The sequence below is a fragment of the Palaemon carinicauda genome, chromosome 40 (assembly GCF_036898095.1).
Source record: "Palaemon carinicauda isolate YSFRI2023 chromosome 40, ASM3689809v2, whole genome shotgun sequence".
Lineage (NCBI taxonomy): Eukaryota > Metazoa > Arthropoda > Malacostraca > Decapoda > Palaemonidae > Palaemon > Palaemon carinicauda.
Genome location: NC_090764.1, coordinates 53,401,324 through 53,420,873, shown reverse-complemented (window position 1 = coordinate 53,420,873; position 19,550 = coordinate 53,401,324). Strand labels below are relative to the sequence as shown.

The 19,550-nt window shown below is 47.4% G+C and overlaps 1 protein-coding gene across 2 annotated transcripts in view; it reads right to left on the bottom strand.

The window, feature by feature from the left end:
- LOC137631793 (uro-adherence factor A-like) overlaps nt 1-19,550 on the bottom strand; it is a 258,626-nt gene that overhangs the window by 225,237 nt on the left and 13,839 nt on the right. For both annotated transcript variants that reach the window (XM_068363762.1, XM_068363763.1), the window contains exon 2: nt 332-504. In XM_068363762.1, coding sequence (XP_068219863.1) covers nt 332-504 — 173 coding nt within the window. The remainder of the gene's footprint in view (nt 1-331; nt 505-19,550) is intronic.

The following is a 19,550-nucleotide window of genomic DNA, read 5'->3' as shown; positions in this document are numbered from 1 at the left end:
CCAAGTAAATTCAGTTTGCGGGAGAGAATGACAGCACATTTGTTCTCTATTGACCCGAAATGAAAAGTGACGTATCGTTACTAGTACGGGTGTGAGCGGGTTGGCCAGTTTATATCCTGCTAACTAGCAGTGGGTAGTTACATCTCGGCAAAAGTCTTATTGCTGGTTTCAGGTGTCGCTGAAATATATTCCCATTGTAAAGAGTGAAATGATGTGTATATAGTGCCGAAACAAGTAAATAATTACAGCATACAAAAATCATATCTGAGAGTATCATGTGAATGCATAATTTCTCTTTAAAAAGATATTAGAAAACTGATGGCATACTTACTTCCTCCATATGAGAGGACTTATTGAGAGTTTCTTTCAAAATAATATCTTCACTTTCCTGCCATTGTTTCCTTTGATTTTCTTCCTCCTGAGCAGATTTGCGTGATTCTTCAAGCATGGCAAAAATAGCCTTCTTTTCTTCAAAACTGACTCCTTGCATGTCAAAACCTGCATCTGAAATAAAAATTCAGCTTTTTAGCAAATACTGTACCTTACTGAAATAGCAAGAGAATTATAGCTGACAAACACATGGCACGAAGCAAACATGACAAATTCGTGTATAATTTGTATTTTTTCTAACTATACAAACCTTAGCTATTTAATAGGGGCGTAGCTCAAATGACGAGCCATTAAAATTTAACGAGGGTTTACTACCCACATCGCTAGTTAGCGGGGGTAGGGGAGGGTAGCTTGCTAACCCCCACCCCCCCTCACACAGACATTCTCACTTTGCTTGGAGGTAAGACTTCAAGGGGGATAGGGCTGGCGGGCAAGTTTGGTTAAATAGCTAAGGTTTGTATAGTTAGAAAAAATACAAATTATCTACGAATTTGTCATTTGTTCCGTAACTGGAATACAAACCACGCTATTTAATAAGGGTGACTCACCCATTAGGAAGGGTGGACGTCCCAGCCAGTACTGGCTTTTGGCTTTGCCCGGGGGCTCGTTATTTGAGTGTGTAAGCACCCAAGAAATAAAGAGTCCCTGCACCTTGCTAGAACCTTGCTACGCAAGGATTGCGGCCTATGCAAGCTGTGTGTGAAGGTATGAAGTAGTCATTCGTCCTAGGAAGTTGTTCTGAAGTTCTTTAGATGGAAACTTGTAGACTAGGACTTTCCCAATACCACCTCGTCAGGGTATGAGGACGTAACAGTATTAACTTAATACTAGGAACACAAGGGAGCATGGTTACCTGCAGTGGTTTGAGGTCAGCTATGCAGAAAACCCAGGATGCTGCTTTCCCCAAGAGAGGGGATGATGAAGGAAAGAATAAGGGGCCCACAAACCTTTTCATTCATGCAGACTAAAACCGGGTAACAATGTCCTCAACCTTCTGCTACTAGTCCATTAAGGAGCTTGAGGTTTTAAACCAGCTGTTGTGCAGCCACCACAGGGCCAGAACATATCGAGCCTCCTGTGGGTCACGTCTTGCAGGTAGTGGGCTGTGAATGTGGTCTAACGCTTTCACACCCCCGCTTGAAGGACCTGCTTCACAGAGAAATTTCTTTTGAAGGCCAGGGACGTAGCTATGCCCCTGACATCATGTGCTCTAGGGCGACGTGACGGAGGAGGATCTGGATTCAAGGCCAGATGAATGACTCTACGAATCCATGCAGAGATGGTGTTCTTGGTGACCCTCCTCTTAGTCCTCCCTGTGCTGACGAACGAATAATGCTGGCACATGAGGATGGAATGCAGCTGTTCTTTTGAGATATAGCTTCAAACTCCTTACTGGGCATAGTAAAAGATGGTCTGGGTCATCTATTACAAAGCGGAGAATAGAAATCTGGAAGGAATCGAACCGAGGATCCGCTACTCCAGGATTCTGAGTCTTAGCAATAAACTCAGGGATGAAGCTGAACGTTACCTCCCCCCCCTCCCCTTGAATGGCCGATGTTATACGAGAGACCATGAAGTTCGCTCACACGCTTGGCTGAAGCCAAAGCTAGCAGGTACACAATCTTCCAGGTTAGGTGGCGATCTGATGCCTGACGTAATGGTTCATAGGAAGGTCTAAGAGACCTCAGAACTCGAACCACGTTCCATGGAGGAGGTCTCACTTCCGACTGAGGGCAGGTAAGTTCATAACTACGTATGAGTAGAGAAAGTTCTAGCGATGAAGAAATGTCCATTCCTTTCAGCCTGAAAGCTAGACTTGAGGCTGAGCGATAGCCTTTCACTGCCGAGACTGAAAGGCGCATTTCTTCCCGCAAATACACGAAGAACTCCGCTATTGCTGGAATAGTGGCATCGAATGGAGAGATACCCCTTCCACGACACCAACCACAGAAGACTTTCCACTTTGCCTGGTAGACAGATGAGGATGACTTTCGCAGATGTCCAGACATCTTGACAGCAACTTGCTGCGAAAATCCTCTCTCAGAGAGGAGATGCTGGATAGTCTCCAGGCGTGAAGTCGTAGCGAAGCTACAGCTTTGTGGAAGATGTTGGCATGTGGTTGCGTGAGCAGATTGTGCCATAGAGGGAGTTCTCTTGGTAGCTCAGTTAGGAGTTGCAGAAGGTCCGGGAACCATTCCGCGTGATGCCATAGCGGAGCTATGAGGGTCATTGAAAGATTGACCGATGTTCTGGTCTTGTTGAGCACCCTCCTCATCAGACAGAATGGGGGAAAGGCGTAAACGTCGATGTTGTCCCTACGTTGGTGGCAAGCATCTTGCCAGAGAGCCTTGGGGTCTGGGACTGGGGAGCAGTACAGCGGGAGCCTGAAGTTCAGGGCTGTTGCGAACAGATCCACAGTCGGAGAATCCCACAAAGTCAGGACTTTGTTGGCTACTAGATGATCCAAAGACCACTCGGTACTCAATATCTGAGATGCTCTGCTCAGAATGTCGGCGAGCACATTCCTTTTGCCTGGAATGAAGCGTGCCGATAGGGGTATCGAGTGGATTTTGGCCCATCTCAGTATCTCTACTGCTAGATGGGATAGATGCTGCGAAAAAGTACCTCCTTGTTTGTTGATGTAAGCCACTACTGTGGTGTTGTCGCTCATCACCACCACAAGGTGACCCGCCAGGTATTGTTGGAACTGTTGAAGGACCAGGAAGACGGCCTTCATCTCTAGGAGATTTATATGGAGATACTTTTCTGACTCTGACCACAGGCCTGAGGTCGTGTGGTACAGTACATGGGCCCCCAAACCTTTCTTTGAAGCGTCCGAAAACAGCATCAAATCCGGGGGGAGGACGAGAAGGTCCACTCCTTTTCGTAGGTTCTCGTCTGCCACCCACCACTGGAAGTCCGTCAGTTCCGCAGGTCCCATAGGGATCAGGACGTCTGGGGAATCGTAAACTTGATTCCACCAGGACTTGAGTCGCCACTAGAGGGATCTGATCCTGAGGCGACTGTTGGGAACTAGACGAGCCAATGATGAAAGGTGACCGAGGAGACGTAACCACGATCGGGCTGGAAGCTCTTCTCGTCTGAGAAAAGGGCTTGCGACCTTCCTCAGCCTTGCTATCCTGTCGTCTGAAGGGAAGGCTTTGTGGAGATTGGTGTCTATAACCATGCCTAGATATACCAGTCTTTGAGTGGGAAGCAGTGAGGACTTCTCGAGATTTACCATGATCCCCAGATCCTGGCAAAGTCTCAGAAGTTTGTCCCGGTGTTGAAGAAGGGATGACACCGAGTCTGCTAGGATTAACCAGTCGTCCAGATAACGAAGGAGACGGATGCCAATCCTGTGTGCCCACGAAGATATTAGGGTGAACACTCAGGTGAAAACCTGTGGTGCTGTGGAGAGACCGAAACACAGCACCTTGAACTGGTACTCTTTGTTGTCAAGGTTGAATCTTAAGTATTTCCTTGAAGACGGATGGACTGGGATCTGGAAGTACGCATCCTTTAGATCCAGTGTGCACATGAAGTCTTGCGGTCTCACTGCTAGTCTGACCGTGTCTGCGGTCTCCATGCTGAACGGAGTTTGTTTGACATACTTGTTCAGAGCTGAGAGGTCGATGACTGGTCTCCAGCCTCCAGACGCCTTCTTTACAAGAAAGAGTCGACTGAAGAAGCCTGGAGACCCGTCGAAGACCTCTTGGAGAGCGCCCTTCTTCAACAGGGTCTGGACTTCTGCCCAAAGGGCTTGCCCCCTTGCCAATCCCATGGCAAGGGAGCTCAATGACACTGGATTTGTCGTCAGAGGAGGTAGAGATGTTGTGAACGGGACGCGATACAGTATCCCTGACTGATTACGGAAATCGTCCAGGAATCGGCCCCCCAAGTTGCTGCCACCTGTCTGAGCAACTTTGTAGGCATCCCCCCACTAGTGGACATGCAGGGGGACTGCCAATCCTAGCGTTTGTGGCCTCGGCTGCTCCCTCTAGGATTCTTACCTCCCCTGGAGGACTTTTTGCATTTCTTATCCTTGACAGGAAAGGGCTTAAACACCACTGTCTTCGCTGCTGTCGTTGATTTTGCGGTCTTAGTCGGACGGGACTGCTAGGGTGCTGGAGGCTTATAGGGCTTAGATGTCAAAGCCCTATGAAGGAGGGAGTCTTGGTGAGACTTCCTCCACCTCTCAGCGGCCTGTTCCAAATCCTTAAGCTCAAACAGGATCCTTCCTTCTAAAGAAGAATGCCTGAGCCTATTGATCTCGGTGCTAGGGACCTTCGGATGGAATCTCTCAGCCACCGCGTCCAGACGTTTCAGGATGGTGTTTGCCCATAAGTTCGAGACTTGGCAGGCTAGAAACTCGATCGTGCGAGTGCCTGATAGAAGGAACGTCTCCATAGCTTTCCTGGTACGTTCTTTGGAGAAATCCTCAGAGCGTATCAGGATACCTAAGGTCCCTAACCAGATGTCAAGCCACTAAGTGGCTTGCATAGCACACTTCGCAACCTTCTCCAGGGTAAGGATCTTGGTTGCCGAGAATGAGACCTGCCGGTTGGAGAATCTCTCAAGAGGGACTCCCCTGGTAAGCTCTTCCAACGAATGGTGGAGAGGAAGAGCTAAACAAGGCTCCTCCAAGATCTCAAAGTACCTCCTCTGCTGTATGTGAGGAGGTGGGAGAAGCTTGTTGCCGGCACTGGAACAGTTGGAGGAGGACAACTTAGAGAGCTGTACAGCGATCTTGTCCCTGGTACTCTTAACCCTCTGAGACCAGGGCAGAGCTGCACTGGCCTTAGATGGTTTCTGAGTACCGAAGACGCGGTAGAAGACCGTGTCCTTGCCCTCTCGAGGAGGGATCTCTGGGTCGGCAAACCCATTGAGAGCCCTCATTAGAGTCAGAACTTGCCAAACCCCATGTTCTGACTCTTGCTGTTCTCCTCCTGACGTTGGACTTGCAGCAAAGTCTCCTGTCCTCAAAGGCTCTTCTTGGGGAGAGTCGCGGACGTTCTCCGAGTGGCTAGTTGGCTCCGTCCTTGGTCTTGTAGAGGACTTTGGTAAAGTCTTCGAGTCCTTCGACTCCTTCCTGGGAAGGATGTAGGACTCCAACATAGAAGATGACAAGTTCTTTCCAGCCCCCACTTGGGGAAGACTTCTCAGCTCACGTGATTCCCCTGAGGACGGGAAATACTCGTCCGACAGGGAAGGAGAGAAAGTCTGGGGGAGTTAAGGAACCTGCCTCGAAGGCTTACGTGGAGTCAACTTAGCCCTTGGAGAAGTTACCGCGTCCAGAACTCCTCTTTTTCTCTTCAGAGGGGTAGAGACAGCCAAGGATATGTGACCTAATTCAGAGAAAACAGGCTTGAACGCCTGTGTAACTGCTCTGATTAGTGCACCAAACCAAGGTTGTCGACTGACAGACGCGCTGTCAGACACCCCCTCTGAAGGGACAGGGATTGAAGGATCCCTGGGAGGAGTTCCCAAAGGTGGATTCGCCTGAAAAGGAATAAGGATCCTGGACTTCTCTGGATGTTTCCCTTCCGCCGCAATACACGCTGTTATGCGTTTGCGGGGAGGGGAAAGCGGCGATGGTGACCTTGCCATGCGTTGTACAGCAGCCTCACGCGCGGGAGGATATTGACGCTCGCAATGGTGCTTGCGCAATAGAGAATACCAGACGTCGCGCGCGGGAGACTGCTGGCGCGCAGGAGACCGATGGCGCATGCGGGAGAACAGGATTAGGGCGTTGAAACGCGGGCGCGCGTCAGGATGAGGATGGGCGAGGGAGCGCGGGGCGCGCGTATCCTCGTGGACGCATGCAGGAGACTGCGCGTGTCTGCGCGATGGCGAGCTGGAGAAAGTTGGCACGTAGGTGAGCGCTAGCGCGTGGGAGGAGTCAGAATAGACTTCCCAACAGCGGCCAGATCCGAAGATTGTGGGCGCGCAGGAGAGATGACTGCTGTGCGAGGGCACTGGAGCGCGGGAGAGCGCTGGCGTGCAGGAGATCGCTGACTTGCAGGAGAACGCTGGCGTACAGGAGAGCGCTGGCGCGCGGGAGAACACTGGCGCGCAGGAGAGGGATGGCACGTAGCTGGGCGTGGGCGCGTACGCTCTGCTTTGCTGGCATAGCGCGTGAGGGAAGTATGCGCGCGTTGGCGCATACGCCCTTAATGCCCTGTATTAGGGTTAGATGATGCCTGACGAGCGTGAAGGTCAGGTTTCGTCGGCACGTAGAGCGCATCAGCACTCAGGAACGGTGACGGCAGGTCAGCAAGTCTGACGGGTGGAAGGTCGACGTGTCCTTTGAAAGGACGACCTTCCACCGAAGGGGATCGCGAACGATCCGCTGAGAGGTCCAGGACCAAAGCAGGAACAGTCGGTGGTTGCTGATGAGGGTCCTTTGCGGGGGACTGCAACGAATATGTAGAACCAAAGAGGCACCTCCTCATCGCAGGTGAAGGAAGGCGAGCCTTGCGACGAATACGCCCTCTAGGGGCCGTGGGATCAGCAAGCTGACCTTCTGCAGTCCTCCGAAGAGGAGTCTCTGTAAGTGAACTCCCCCGAGGGGAAGAAACACTAGCAGGAGAGACTGTTAGACTTAGTTTCTCCCTCGTTGGTAGAACAGGAACGGGAGAAACTAAGCCTTCAGCTACTGTGCGGTTTGAAGAGGGAGAGGTAGTAGGAGATACCGCATTGGATACCTCTGACACCACAACGTCGACAATCGACAGAGGATCAACCTCTGCCGGAGGCGGCGATTGCTTGACAGCGGCACCCAATCGGATGTAGTCAAGTAAAACTTCCTTGGAGGGCGAACCCTCAAGCCCCAAGGAAGAAAAAAGCTGAAAAAGATGGATTAGTGACAAATCCTCTCCCTGGGGGAGAGGTGGAGCTGCCTCGCTAGGGGAGGCAACACAATCTCTCGAACCCTGAGTTTGGGAAACAGTACCACGGTCTACGCTACCACTCAACAGTCTCTCGAAGGAGACCGACCGAGTGGGAGCTTCGGAGAAGGTTTGAGCAACGGAAGAAGAGGCCTTGGGTTTTTCTCCTTTCAAAGAAACCTTTGAAGAAGAAATATCCCGTTTGGACTTCTTCCGTCGCCGTGAAAACCTCTCCCACTGGGAGGTAGACCACTCCCTGCACTCACTACACTTATTATCACCATCACACCGTTGACCTCTACAGGCAGGGCAAAGGGCGTGAGGGTCTGTCTCGACCGCCGACATGAACGTTCCACAGGGGCGGTCGGGTAATCCAGGGCAGGTGCGCATAATAGCAGAGGCCAACTTCACACACAAAACTGTCAAAAAGAGAAAGCATTAATGGGTGCCAATGAGCGGCGAGGATGACAGCGGACATGTCCGTCTACCATCCAAGCCGAGAGCAAAGTGAGTTCAAGCACAGGTGTATGTGAGGGGGAGGGGGGTTAGCAACAAATACTAGTATATCCAGTCTTTATTTTGATAGGGTCTTTAACTGAGGTACTGTACATACAATACAGGATTCTCGTTTTAAATAGAAATGACAAATTTGGAATAATATAACCAATTTGGAAGAACTTTGTATTTTTCCTAACGATACAAACCTGTATCTATTTATTAGGGATGTACTTTGATAGGGATATACTTTTGGTAAAGCTGGAAGACTAGCCATAAGACTTTTGGCATAGTGTAACTACCCCACAGGTACTTAGCAGAGGTAAAGGTGTAATTGGGTACCCCGCTCACAAACACACCTGTGTTGTCTCGCCCCTTTTCATTGCAGGCAAGACTTATCGGGGGACAGGTCATGGAGGGCCAATTTGTATAAATAGCTCAAGGTTTACAGTACAGTATATCGTTAGGAAAATTACTATTTACTTCCGAATTTGTCATTTGTTGCGACACTAAATACAAACACTTTTGCTATTTATTAGGATGAATCACCCGTTAGGAGGGTGGAAATCCGAACCAATTGGCTGGAATATGACCACGGGTTTTCCCGTACATGCTACGCACGTAACAGGGAGAAACCCTGACACCTCGCTAAATTCCGTGCAAAGCACAGTTAGCAAACTGAGCAATCTGTGTGATTGTGTGATACTAGCAAGGCAACTAGTCTAGGTAAGAATTTTCAGTAACGTTGGAATCTTTGAATCGACCATAGACGTTACCCAATCCCATCTCACCAAGGGGTATGGGGACGTACCAGGTTACACAAGGGAAATGGTTTTACCTGCAGACAGTAGAGGCCAGCTTTGCAGAGTACTGAAAGTGCTGATTCCCCAAAGAGGGAAAGATGAAAGAAAAAGCCAGTCATTTTTTATCATTCATCCCAGACTTAACCCTGGTGAAACTCTGCCCTCCACCATCTGCTACTAATCCATCAAGGAGCCTAAGGTGTTTAAATCATTTATTGTGTAGCCACCACAGGGCCAGTGGAGAACGTCTCCATGTTCCTGTGGATCATGTCTTGCAGGAAGTGGGCGGTAAAGGTCGTTTGACTCTTCCACACGCCTGACTGTAAGGCCTGTGTCATAGAGTAGGTCTTCTTAAATGCTAGGGGCATACTCATTTCCTTAACATTATGAGCTCTAGGTTTCCTCTGCTGAGGAGAAGGATCAGGATTCAATGCCCACACTAGGACCTTGCGAATCGCCGAGAATGTCTTCTTGGTGATCCTTCTCTTGACCTTCTTCGAGCTGACGAAGAGTGCTGAAACTAGGGGGTGAGCTCCTGCAGTTTTCTTGAGATAGCACCACAAGCTCCTCCCTGGCATAGTATCTGTTGATCTTGATCACTGGTCATGCTACGAAGGACTCCCAATCCAAAGGGTTTGAATCAGGGATTTGATGCTGCCAGGAACGAAGTCGAGTATTACCTTTTCCATCACCATGAATGAGACATCGTAGGCGGAAAATGGAATTCACCGACTATCTTGGCTGAAGCCAATACGAACGGGAAACCTGTCTTCAAAGCCAAGTAAAGATCTCCTGCTTGATATCCTGAGACATAGGGGGTAAGCTTAAAGGACTGAAGGATACGAACCATGCTCCATGGAGGAGAACTAACTTCCGACTGAGAGTAGGTAGGCTTGTAACTCCGTATGAAGAGAGACAATACTGACAGAGGAAAAATTAACTCCTTTCAGCCTCCGCCATAAAAAGCTTCTCCGTGCAATGAGATGTTGGAAAGTGTCCAGGCGTGAAGATATAAGGGGACCTACATTTCTGTGGTAGATGTTCACATGTGGCTGTCTGAGTAGATCATATCGTGGAGGGAGTTTTTGTCAGCAGCTGAAGAAGGTACAGGAACCATCTTACTGATGCCAAGCAGAGCCATGAGGATCATCGCTAGATTGCGGATGATCTTGCCTTGTTAAGAACCCTTTTCATCAAGCAGCATGGGGGAATGGCGAAAACGCCATGTTGACCTACCGTTGCTGAAATGCATCCTGCCGCAACGCCTGGGGATCCAGGACAGGGAAACAGTAGAGCGGGAGCCCGTTGTTCAATGACGTCGCAAAGAGATCCACAGTTGGGGTATCCCTCAAAATCAGGATTTTGTTGGCTATTATTATTAAAAATTACTTGTCAGGCCACAACCATAGTTGGAAAAGCAAGATACTGTAAGCCCGAGGGCTCCGACAGGGAAAATAGCTCAGTAAGGAAAGGAAATAAGGAAACTAAAAGAGAAGTAATTAACAAATAGAATAAAATATTCTAAGAATGGTAACTTTAAAGTAAATCTTTCATATATACACTGTAAAAAGGTTAGAAAAAAAAGAAGAGAAATAAGATAGAATAGTGTGCCCGAGTGTATCCTCAAGCAAGAGAACTCTACCCCAAGACAGTGAAAGACCATGGTACAGAGGCTATGGCACTCTCCAAACCCAAAGAACAATGGTTTGATTTTAGAGTGTCCTTCTCATAGAAGAGCTGCTTACCATAGCTAAAGATTGATTGATTGATTTAAAGTTTTCTGGCATCCTGACATGTAAGGTCATTGATGCCGATATCATTTATTTTCAATAAGAAATAAAAGAATATTCAATCAAAACTATATAAGTTAAGATGTCATTATAGAAGTTAAATAGTTTTCAGAAGACCTACTTCTGAAATAAATCTAATAAAGCCACTCGCATAGTCGGACACATCATGTCCAAGAATCTTGGCAAGGATGAACCTGCCATCCTCACTTCGATCCTCAAACAGATATCTATTTCTTATGTCATTATAATTGGGGCATTCTGTCAACATATGCCTCACTGTTAAAGGTACCAAATAGTCGTCGCAATACTGTTGGTGTTGGCCCTTCAGCAGAAATTCGTGTCAACCGAGTGTGACCAATACAGAGAGGAGACAACAAAGAGATGTCTCCCACTTTCGGGCCATCATCTTATACCTCCAAGGAGATATGACATTTGTTACTTCTCTCATTTTATTGCCATCTAGACTATCCCAGTGCTATTGCCATTTATTACAAACCAATTTCTTGATGTTAGGTAGGATATCATTACAGGGAATGGGATACCTTCTTGGTAGCAACTCGGATGCTGCATTCTTCACCCGTAAATCTGCATTCCCCTTCCCAGACACACCTACAAAATCGAACCATTATAACTCTCCGTCCAATAAGAAAAATCCATTCTAAAATATCTAAAACTAAAGGGTTACTAGAATTAAAAACTTCTAAAGCTTGAAGGACACTCCTTGCATCACTAAAAATGGCAAAATTACCCTCCTTCTCCAACGCCATTTTCTCAATAGCGGTTTGTATGTCATACAGCTCAGCAGTAAATATGGAAGTTGTTAGAGGAAGTGCAGCTCTACAATTAAAACCATTACTATGTACTCCAAATCCAATCCCAGCATCAGATTTGGAGCCATCAGTATATATAAAAGTCGATCCCCTATGTTCTGCAACATGTTCCATAAAAAGAGACCTGGAGTCTAAGTCAGTCATATTCTTCTTAACTCCAATAAAGTATTTACAAAAAGATATCTCTGGTAATTTCCATGGAGGTGTTGATGGTACCTGAAATGGAAGCACCTTACTTCTAATTATATCAAGACTGTTTAATAATTGTTTCACCCGAAAGCCATAAGGTTGAGGAGATTTTGAGTGCAACTCAAAGTATGTTGAGTGTCTTACAAGGCTTGCAGTCTGAAAGGCTAAAGAATTAGGGTGTCTTTGCAACCTAAACCAATACCAAACAATAGAAGACTACCGAAAGGTCTAGAGGTAATTCTCCAGCATCAAACTAGGAGACTTGTGATAGGCGAAGTTCTAAACGCTCCTGTGGACAATCTAATTCCAGCATGATGTATTGAATCTAACATGACAAATTCGTAGGAAATATGTTATTTTCCTTAGTAAAATAAATTTTTGAATATACTTACCCGATGATCATATAGCTGCATCCCTGCTGCCCGACAGAAAAAACCTACGGGCGGAATACGCCAGCGATCGCTATACAGGTGGGGGTGTACATCAACAGCGCCATCTGTCAAGTAGGTACTCAAGTACTCGATGTCAACAAAGAACCAATTTTCTCCTCTGTCCCACTGGTTCTCTATTGGGGAGGAAGGGTGGGTCCTTTAATTTATGATCATCGGGTAAGTATATTCAAAAATTTATTTTACTAAGGAAAATAACATTTTTCAATATCAAACTTACCCGATGATCATATAGCTGATTCACACCCAGGGGGGTGGGTAGAGACCAGCATTACAAGTTGACATTATGAGCTAAGTATTCCGTATTTCATTTTAGCAGTTATTCAAAATAACAAGCATAAAATAAATAAGTACCTGGTAAGGAAGACGACTTGAACAATTACTCTGCCTTTTTAAGTACGTCTTCCTTACTGAGCCTCGCGATCCTCATAGGATGCTGAGCGACTCCTAGGAGCTGAAGTATGAAGGGTTGCAACCCATACTAAAGGTCCTCATCAAAACCTCTAATCTAGGCGCTTCTCAAGAAATGATTTTGACCACCCGCCAAATCAAGTAGGATGCGAAAGGCTTCTTAGCCTTCCGGACAACCCAAAAATATTTCAAGAGAAAGATTAAAAAGGTTCTGGAATTAGGGAATTGTAGTGGTGGAGCCCCCACCACTACTGCACTCGTTGCTACGAATGGTCCCAGAGTGTAGCAGTTCTCGTAAAGAGACTGGACATTCTTAAGATAAAAGACGCGAACACTGATTTGCTTTTCCAATAGGTTGCGTCGAATATATTTTGCAGAGATCTATTTTGTTTAAAGGCCACGGAAGTTGTGACAGCTCTAACTTCGTGTGTCCTTACCTTCAGCCAAGCTTGGTCTTCCTCATTCAGAAGGGAATGAGCTTCTCGTATTAACAGTCTGGTAAAAAAAAGGATAAAGAATTCTCTGACATAGGCAAAGATGGATTCTTAACTGAACACCATAAAGCTTCAGACGGGCCTCGTAAAGGTTTTAAAATAGAACTTAAGAGCTCTTACAGGACATAATACTCTTTCTAGTTCATTTCCAACCATACGATAAGTTTGGAATATCGAACGATATTGGTCAAGGCCGAGAAGGCAGCTCGTGTTTGGCTAGAAAACCAAGATGTAGAACATGTAGCCGTTTCGGATGAGAATCCGATGTTCTTGCTGAAGGCATGAATCTCACTGACTCTTTTAGCTGTGGTTAAGCATATCAGGAAAAGAGTCTTAAAGGTGAGATCTTTCAGGGAGGCTGATTGAAGTGGTTCGAACCTGTCTGACATAAGGAATCTTAGAACCACGTCTAAATTCCAACCAGGTGTAACCAAACGACGCTCCTTCGTGGTCTCAAAAGACTTAAGGAGGTCCTGTAGATCTTTATTGTTGGAAAGATCTAAGCCTCTGTGACGGAAGACTGATGCCAACATGCTTCTGTAACCCTTGATAGTGGGAGCTGAAAGAGATCGCTCTTTCCTCAGATATAAGAGGAAGTCAGCTATTTGAGTTACAGAGGTACTGGTCGAGGATACGGATACTGACTTGCACCAGCTCGGAAGATTTCCCACTTCGATTGGTAGACTCTAAGGGTGAATGTTCTCCTTGCTCTAGCAATCGCTCTGGTTGCCTCCTTCGAAAAACCTCTAGTTCTCGAGAGTCTTTCGATACTCTGAAGGCAGTGAGACGAAGAGCGTGGAGGCCTTGGAGTACCTTCTTTACGCGTGGCAGACGTAGCAGGTCCACCCTTAGGGGAAGAGTTCTGGGAACGTCTACTAGCCATCGAAGTACCTCGGTAAGTTATTCTCTCGCGGGCCAGAGGGAAGCAACTAGCGTCAACTTTGTCCCTTCGTGAGAGGCGAACTTCTGCAGTACCTTGTTGACAATCTAGAACGGAGGGAATGCATATAGATCTAGATGAGAGCAATCTAGTAGAAAGGCATCTATAAGAACTACTGCTGGGTCCGGGATAGGTGAGCAAAGTATTGAGAGCCTCTTGGACATCGAGGTTGCGAAGAGATCTATGGTTGGCTGGCCCCAGGTGACCCAAAGTCTCTTGCATACATCCTTGTGGAGGGTCCAATATGTTGGAATTATTGTCCCTTCCTACTGAGACAATCTGCTGAGACATTCAAGTTGCCTTGGATGAAACTCGTTACTAGAGAAAAGTCTAGACCTGTTGAACAGGAGAGGAGGTCACTTGCGAACTCGTACCATGTCAGAGAGTAGATCCCTCCTTGCTAGGAGATGTACATCAAAGCAGGGAGTTGACCGTGTTCACCTCCACTACTTTGCCTTGAAGGAGAGACCTGAAGCTTTTCCAGGTCAGACGTACTGCCAGAAGCTTCTTGCAGTTGAAATGCATTGTCCTTTGACTCGAGTTCCATAATCCCGAGCATTCCCTACCGCCTAAGGTCGCACCCCAGCCTACGTCCGATGCGTCTGAGAAGAGAACGTGGTTGGGAGTCTGAACAGTCAGGGGAAGACCCTTTCAAAGGTTGATAAAGTCCTTTCGTCAAGTCAGACCAGACTTATCTTCCGGAAACCGGGATCGAGACCGCTTCTAGCGTCTTGTCCTTTTCCAGTGAAGAGCTAGATGACACCGAAGAGGACGGAGGTGTAGTCTTCCAAGTGACACCAATTGAACCACGGATGACAGTGTCCTAACCAGACTCATCCACAGCCTGACAGGGCCGTGTTCCTTCTTCAGCATCTTCTGGATGGATAGCAGGGCTGGGGGTTGATCGTCTTGTTCAGCCATGTCCTCATCAGAGGGTTCCTCATCCGAAACTGATGAGGAAACGGCAACGGAGTGGGCAACGTCTGACTCGCTGAATCCGGTCGCACTGGTGGATGCGTGACGGAGCCGGAAACAAGATACGGTACTGCTGCACAGTGTGTGAACTGTCAACTATGGGGACGCGAGGAAGTACAGCGACAACCCGAAACTGTCTAGACTGTCTGGGTTGTGCAGACAACCCCTATCGGGTTGCTGAGGTTGCCGCACTGCGTCACAACAAAGTCACCTCTGCTGGTTGTTGAACGTCTTCCTAGTGACACACTGAACGTTCACAACCACCTCCGAGAGTCGCTTAACGTCAACGTGCGACTGGCAACCCACACTGGGTCGCACCGGTGGAGGAACCATCTCAACTGGCGGACGTGAGTAGGATACCTCAGCGTCAACAGGGCGTACAACCAACCGGTAGGAAGGTTGTTGGCTAGAAGGTTCTTCTCCGTAAAAAATCCTCTATCAAGGACTAAGCTTGGACTGCATGTCTTGCAACAAAGCCCAAGGTCTATGGGAGCAGGTGTGGCAACAGACGGGGTTAGCGACTGAAGCGGAACCATTTACCATCCCTGGAAGCATGTTATGCTTTAATTAAAGTCCATAGGAGGCTAAGCAGCTTAAGGCTCCTCTCCAAATGACAGAGTCCTCAAGGGAATATCAGAAGGAGGGAGAATAGCACTTTCTCATCTACAGGAACCATGTCCGAGAAAAGCTAGGTTATCTCAGTGAGGGTTTCACTGGTGCATAAGCAGCAGACCAGAAGGCAACGTTATGTAACTGCTTGACAGTCTGTGAACTGTCAAAAACTGAACTGTCAACCACAACAGGTGCGTGAGGACATACAGCACTGGTGCATTAGTAGCAGACCAGAAGGCAACGTCATGTAACTGCTTGACAGTCTGTGAGTTGGCAACAACCAAAGCTGTGTGGGGAAGCCTCAACTCCTGACTGACTAGTCTGCTGCGGGCGAGTGGCGGTAACCACAGTGTGTTGCGGAGGCTGACACACCGTGTCAAAACACGGCAGCTTGTGGTAGCTCACGCACGGCAACGGAGTGCTCCGTGTGTCTGTGGGAGTCAGCATGCGTCTGGCAGGGTCGACTGCGCATGGGTGGAGGAGCTCTCACAACAAGAGTGTGGGAGCAGGCAGCCATGCTGGGCGCACAACCGTGGCAGGCTGTAGGCCAACGGGTGCATCGTCAACCTTCTCCGCAGTCGGAGTGTGGGAGCTGGCAACAACAAAAGCGGAGTGCTGGTGCGTGGGAGGGACTGCCGTGGGTTGCGGAGCATGCCGCATTGCGTCAAAACACGGCAGCTTGACAGCACCTTCCCACTGCTGATGCGGTAGCTCACGCATGTCAACGGAGGGTGCAGCATGAACATGCGTCTGGCAGGGTCGACTGCGCATCGGTGGTGGAGCTCTCACAGGTGGAGTGTGGGAGCAGGCAGCCGCAGTATCTGCTGAGCGCACAACCGTGGCAGGTTGTAGGTTAACAGGTGCAGTGTCAACCTTCTCAGCACGATACTCCTGCATGAAGGAAGCAAGCTGAGACTGTATAGTCTGCAGCATGGACCACTAGGGTCTACAAAGACGGCAACAAACGGAGCTACTGTCCGTTGTGACTGAGGGTCTAAAACAGCTGGTGCAGCAACAGACGGAGTTACTGCCTGTTGCGGTACCACCTTGCCTCTCTTGGGAGGTGTGCAGTCGTCGGATGACTGCAGCGAGTCCGAACTGACCCAGTGGCTACACCTAGGCCGTTGGACTTGCGCGGAAGGGACCGACTTGCACTTAAAAAGCTGCAAGATTTGGTCCATGGTTTCTGCGAGAAACCTCTTCCGCAGACGAGGAATAAATGGGCTCTCTCGTCTTTGTGTGGGTGGGGCGATCACGTCGGCAACGTGTGTAGATACACCCGAAACCACCGAGGGAAACGTCTGTTCGTCGATCAAGGCCTGTGGAACCCATAAGTCGTTCGACATTACTTCTCCCCTGGGCTTGGGAGCTTGTAAGAGGTATCGGACTAGGTGAACAACTGGCACGAACAGACGAACCCTCGAACGCAACACTGTAACACTTTGCGCATATCACTTTATCACTTTTGATTTTCTGTTTGCACTTATTTCACTGAAATCGAAAGTTTTACTGATTTCTACCTGAAACACGCAATCCTATCCTTCATTAAAAGGTAGTAATTGCGAAAACAGTTTTACAATGCAACAGAAAAACATAATTAAAGATAAAGAATTCAGTGGCTGGAAAAGAGACTAAACACTAGATCAAATAAACTACGTTTAAAATCTCTCACCGCATAAAGCCTGGGAACAAGAATAAAACTCTAGAAACGTTTTACCTTCTTCCCCTACAGCGACTAGGGAGAAGAGTAAAAAACGAGAACAACGTTACCCGCTTGAACGAAACGTTTATTCTCCTCTCTCTCCCTCCGTCTCTATCTCTCTCTCTCTTCTCTCTTGACTTAGAACCTGAGAGAAGAGCCCAATATATATCGTTAAAACATATTATTTGCTAAAGGAAAAAACTGAAAGGTTTCCCAAATAAAAAGTTCCTTTATTAGAATTTAAACCATTTAAGCTAAGAAAGAATGAACGAAACGCTAGAATCGGTTTACTCTTACTGCAACGTGAAACCGTGTTGAACGTTCTGAACGTCAACAACTGCGGAGACTAAACTAAACGTTAGTTCATCTTTGAAAACAGTACGAGAATATCAAAGAAATTCTTTCAAAAACATTAAAATTAAAAAAAAGTATAAATTCTTAAAAGGTAAATACGATATGACGGGCTCAATGTTAATTAACTTCGGTTCCAAGTAAGGACCGCCTACTATTAGGAAAGGTCGCAAATAAACAAACATAAAAATTAATTTTTATAAGTTTATAATAAATGGAAAGTTAATCGAAGAGGCCTATAAAGGCGGAGAGATATAAAATAAATAGATCTATAACTTGTTAAGCAAAATTACCAAAAACCTAAACACACTTCCGTCTAAGGGAAGGGTCGGCCATTTAAAAGTGAAAGAGAGTCCATACTCTCTTCGTCACCAACACTTCCGTCTAAGGGAAGGGTCGGCCATTTAAAAGTGAAAGAGAGTCCATACTCTCTTCGTCACCATAATTAAATCTATCCAAAACGAGTTCAAGTTTTGAAATGAAGATAAAACCCCTGCATAGCGAAAGCTCAAAACTGGAATAGTGTACTTCACCAAATCGTTGTGAAAACAAATCCAGTTAGGGACGGCGTATTTAGTAGGTCTTGCCTGTGGCACGACAGAGGGAAAATTGGTTCTTTGTTGACATCGAGTACTTGAGTACCTACTTGACAGATGGCGCTGTTGATGTACACCCCCACCTGTATAGCGATCGCTGGCGTATTCCGCCCGTAGGTTTTTTCTGTCGGGCAGCAGGGATGCAGCTATATGATCATCGGGTAAGTTTGATATTGAAAATTGTATTTTTCCTAACTATACAAACCTTAGCTATTTAATATGGGTTATTACTTTCGGCGTAGCTGAAATGACGAGCCATTAGAATTTTAACAAGGGTTTACTACCCACACCGCTAGTTAGTGGGGGGTAGGGAGGGTAGCTTGCTACCCCCCCCCCCCCCCTCACACAAACCTGTGCTTGAGCTCACTTTGCTTAGAGGTAGGACTTCAAGGGGGATAGGGCTGGCGGGCAAGTTTGATTAAATAGCTAAGGTTTGTATTGTTAGGAAAAATACAAATTATTTACGAATTTGTCATTTGTTCCGTACCTGACATACAAACCACGCTATTTAATATGGGTGCCTCACCCGATGGAAGGGTGGAAAGTCCCAGCCAGTACTGGCTTTTGGCTTTGCCAGGGGACTCAGTATCCGAGTGTGTCAGCACTCAACAATAAGGAGTCCCTGTACCTCGCTAGAACCTTGCTACGCAAGGATTGCGGCCTATATAAGCTGTGTGTGAAGGTATGAAGTGTGACTCGTCCTAGGAAGTTGACCTGTAGTCCTTTAGATGGAAACTTTAGGCTAGGACTCTCCTAATACCAACTCGTCAGGGTATGGGGACGTGACAGTATTAGCTTAATACTAGGAACACAAGGAAACATGGTTTAACTGCAGTAGTTTGAGGTCAGCTGTGCAGAGAACCCAGGATGGTGCTTTCCCCAAGAGAGGGGAGGATGAAGAAAAGAATAAGGGCCACACAAACCTTTTCATTCATGCAGACTAAGACTGGGTAACAATGCCCTAAACCTTCTGCTACTTATCCATTAAGGAGCTTGAGGTTTTAAACCAACTGTTGTGCAGCCACCACAGGGCCGATAGAAAACGTATCGAGCCTCCTGTAGGTCAAGTCTTGCAGGTAGTGGGCTGTGAAGGTCGTCTGACGCTTCCACACCCCAGCCTGAAGAACCTGCGTCACTGAGAAATTTTTCTTGAAGGCCAGGGACGTAGCTACGCACCTGACATCAGGTGCTCTAGGGCGACGTGACGGAGGAGGGTCTGGATTCAGGGACAGATGAATCACCCTACGAATCCATGCCGAGATGGTGTTTTTGGTGACCCTCCTCTTAGTCCTCCCAGTGCTCACAAACAATGCCTGCACCTGGGGACGGACTGCAGCCGTTCTTTTGAGATATAGCCTCAGACTCCTTACTGGGCACAGTAAGAGATGGACTGGGTCATCTGTTACAGAACGAAGACTCGAAATCTGGAAGGAGTCGAAGCGAGGGTCCGGCACCCCCGGATTCTGAGTCTTAGCAATAAACTCAGGGACGAATTTGAACGTTATCTCCCCCCATCCCCTTGAATGGGCTATGTCATATGAGAGACCATGAAGTTCACCGACACACTTGCCCGAGGCCAAAGCTAGTAGGAACACTGTCTTCCAAGTTAGGTGGCGATCTGAAGCCTGGCGTA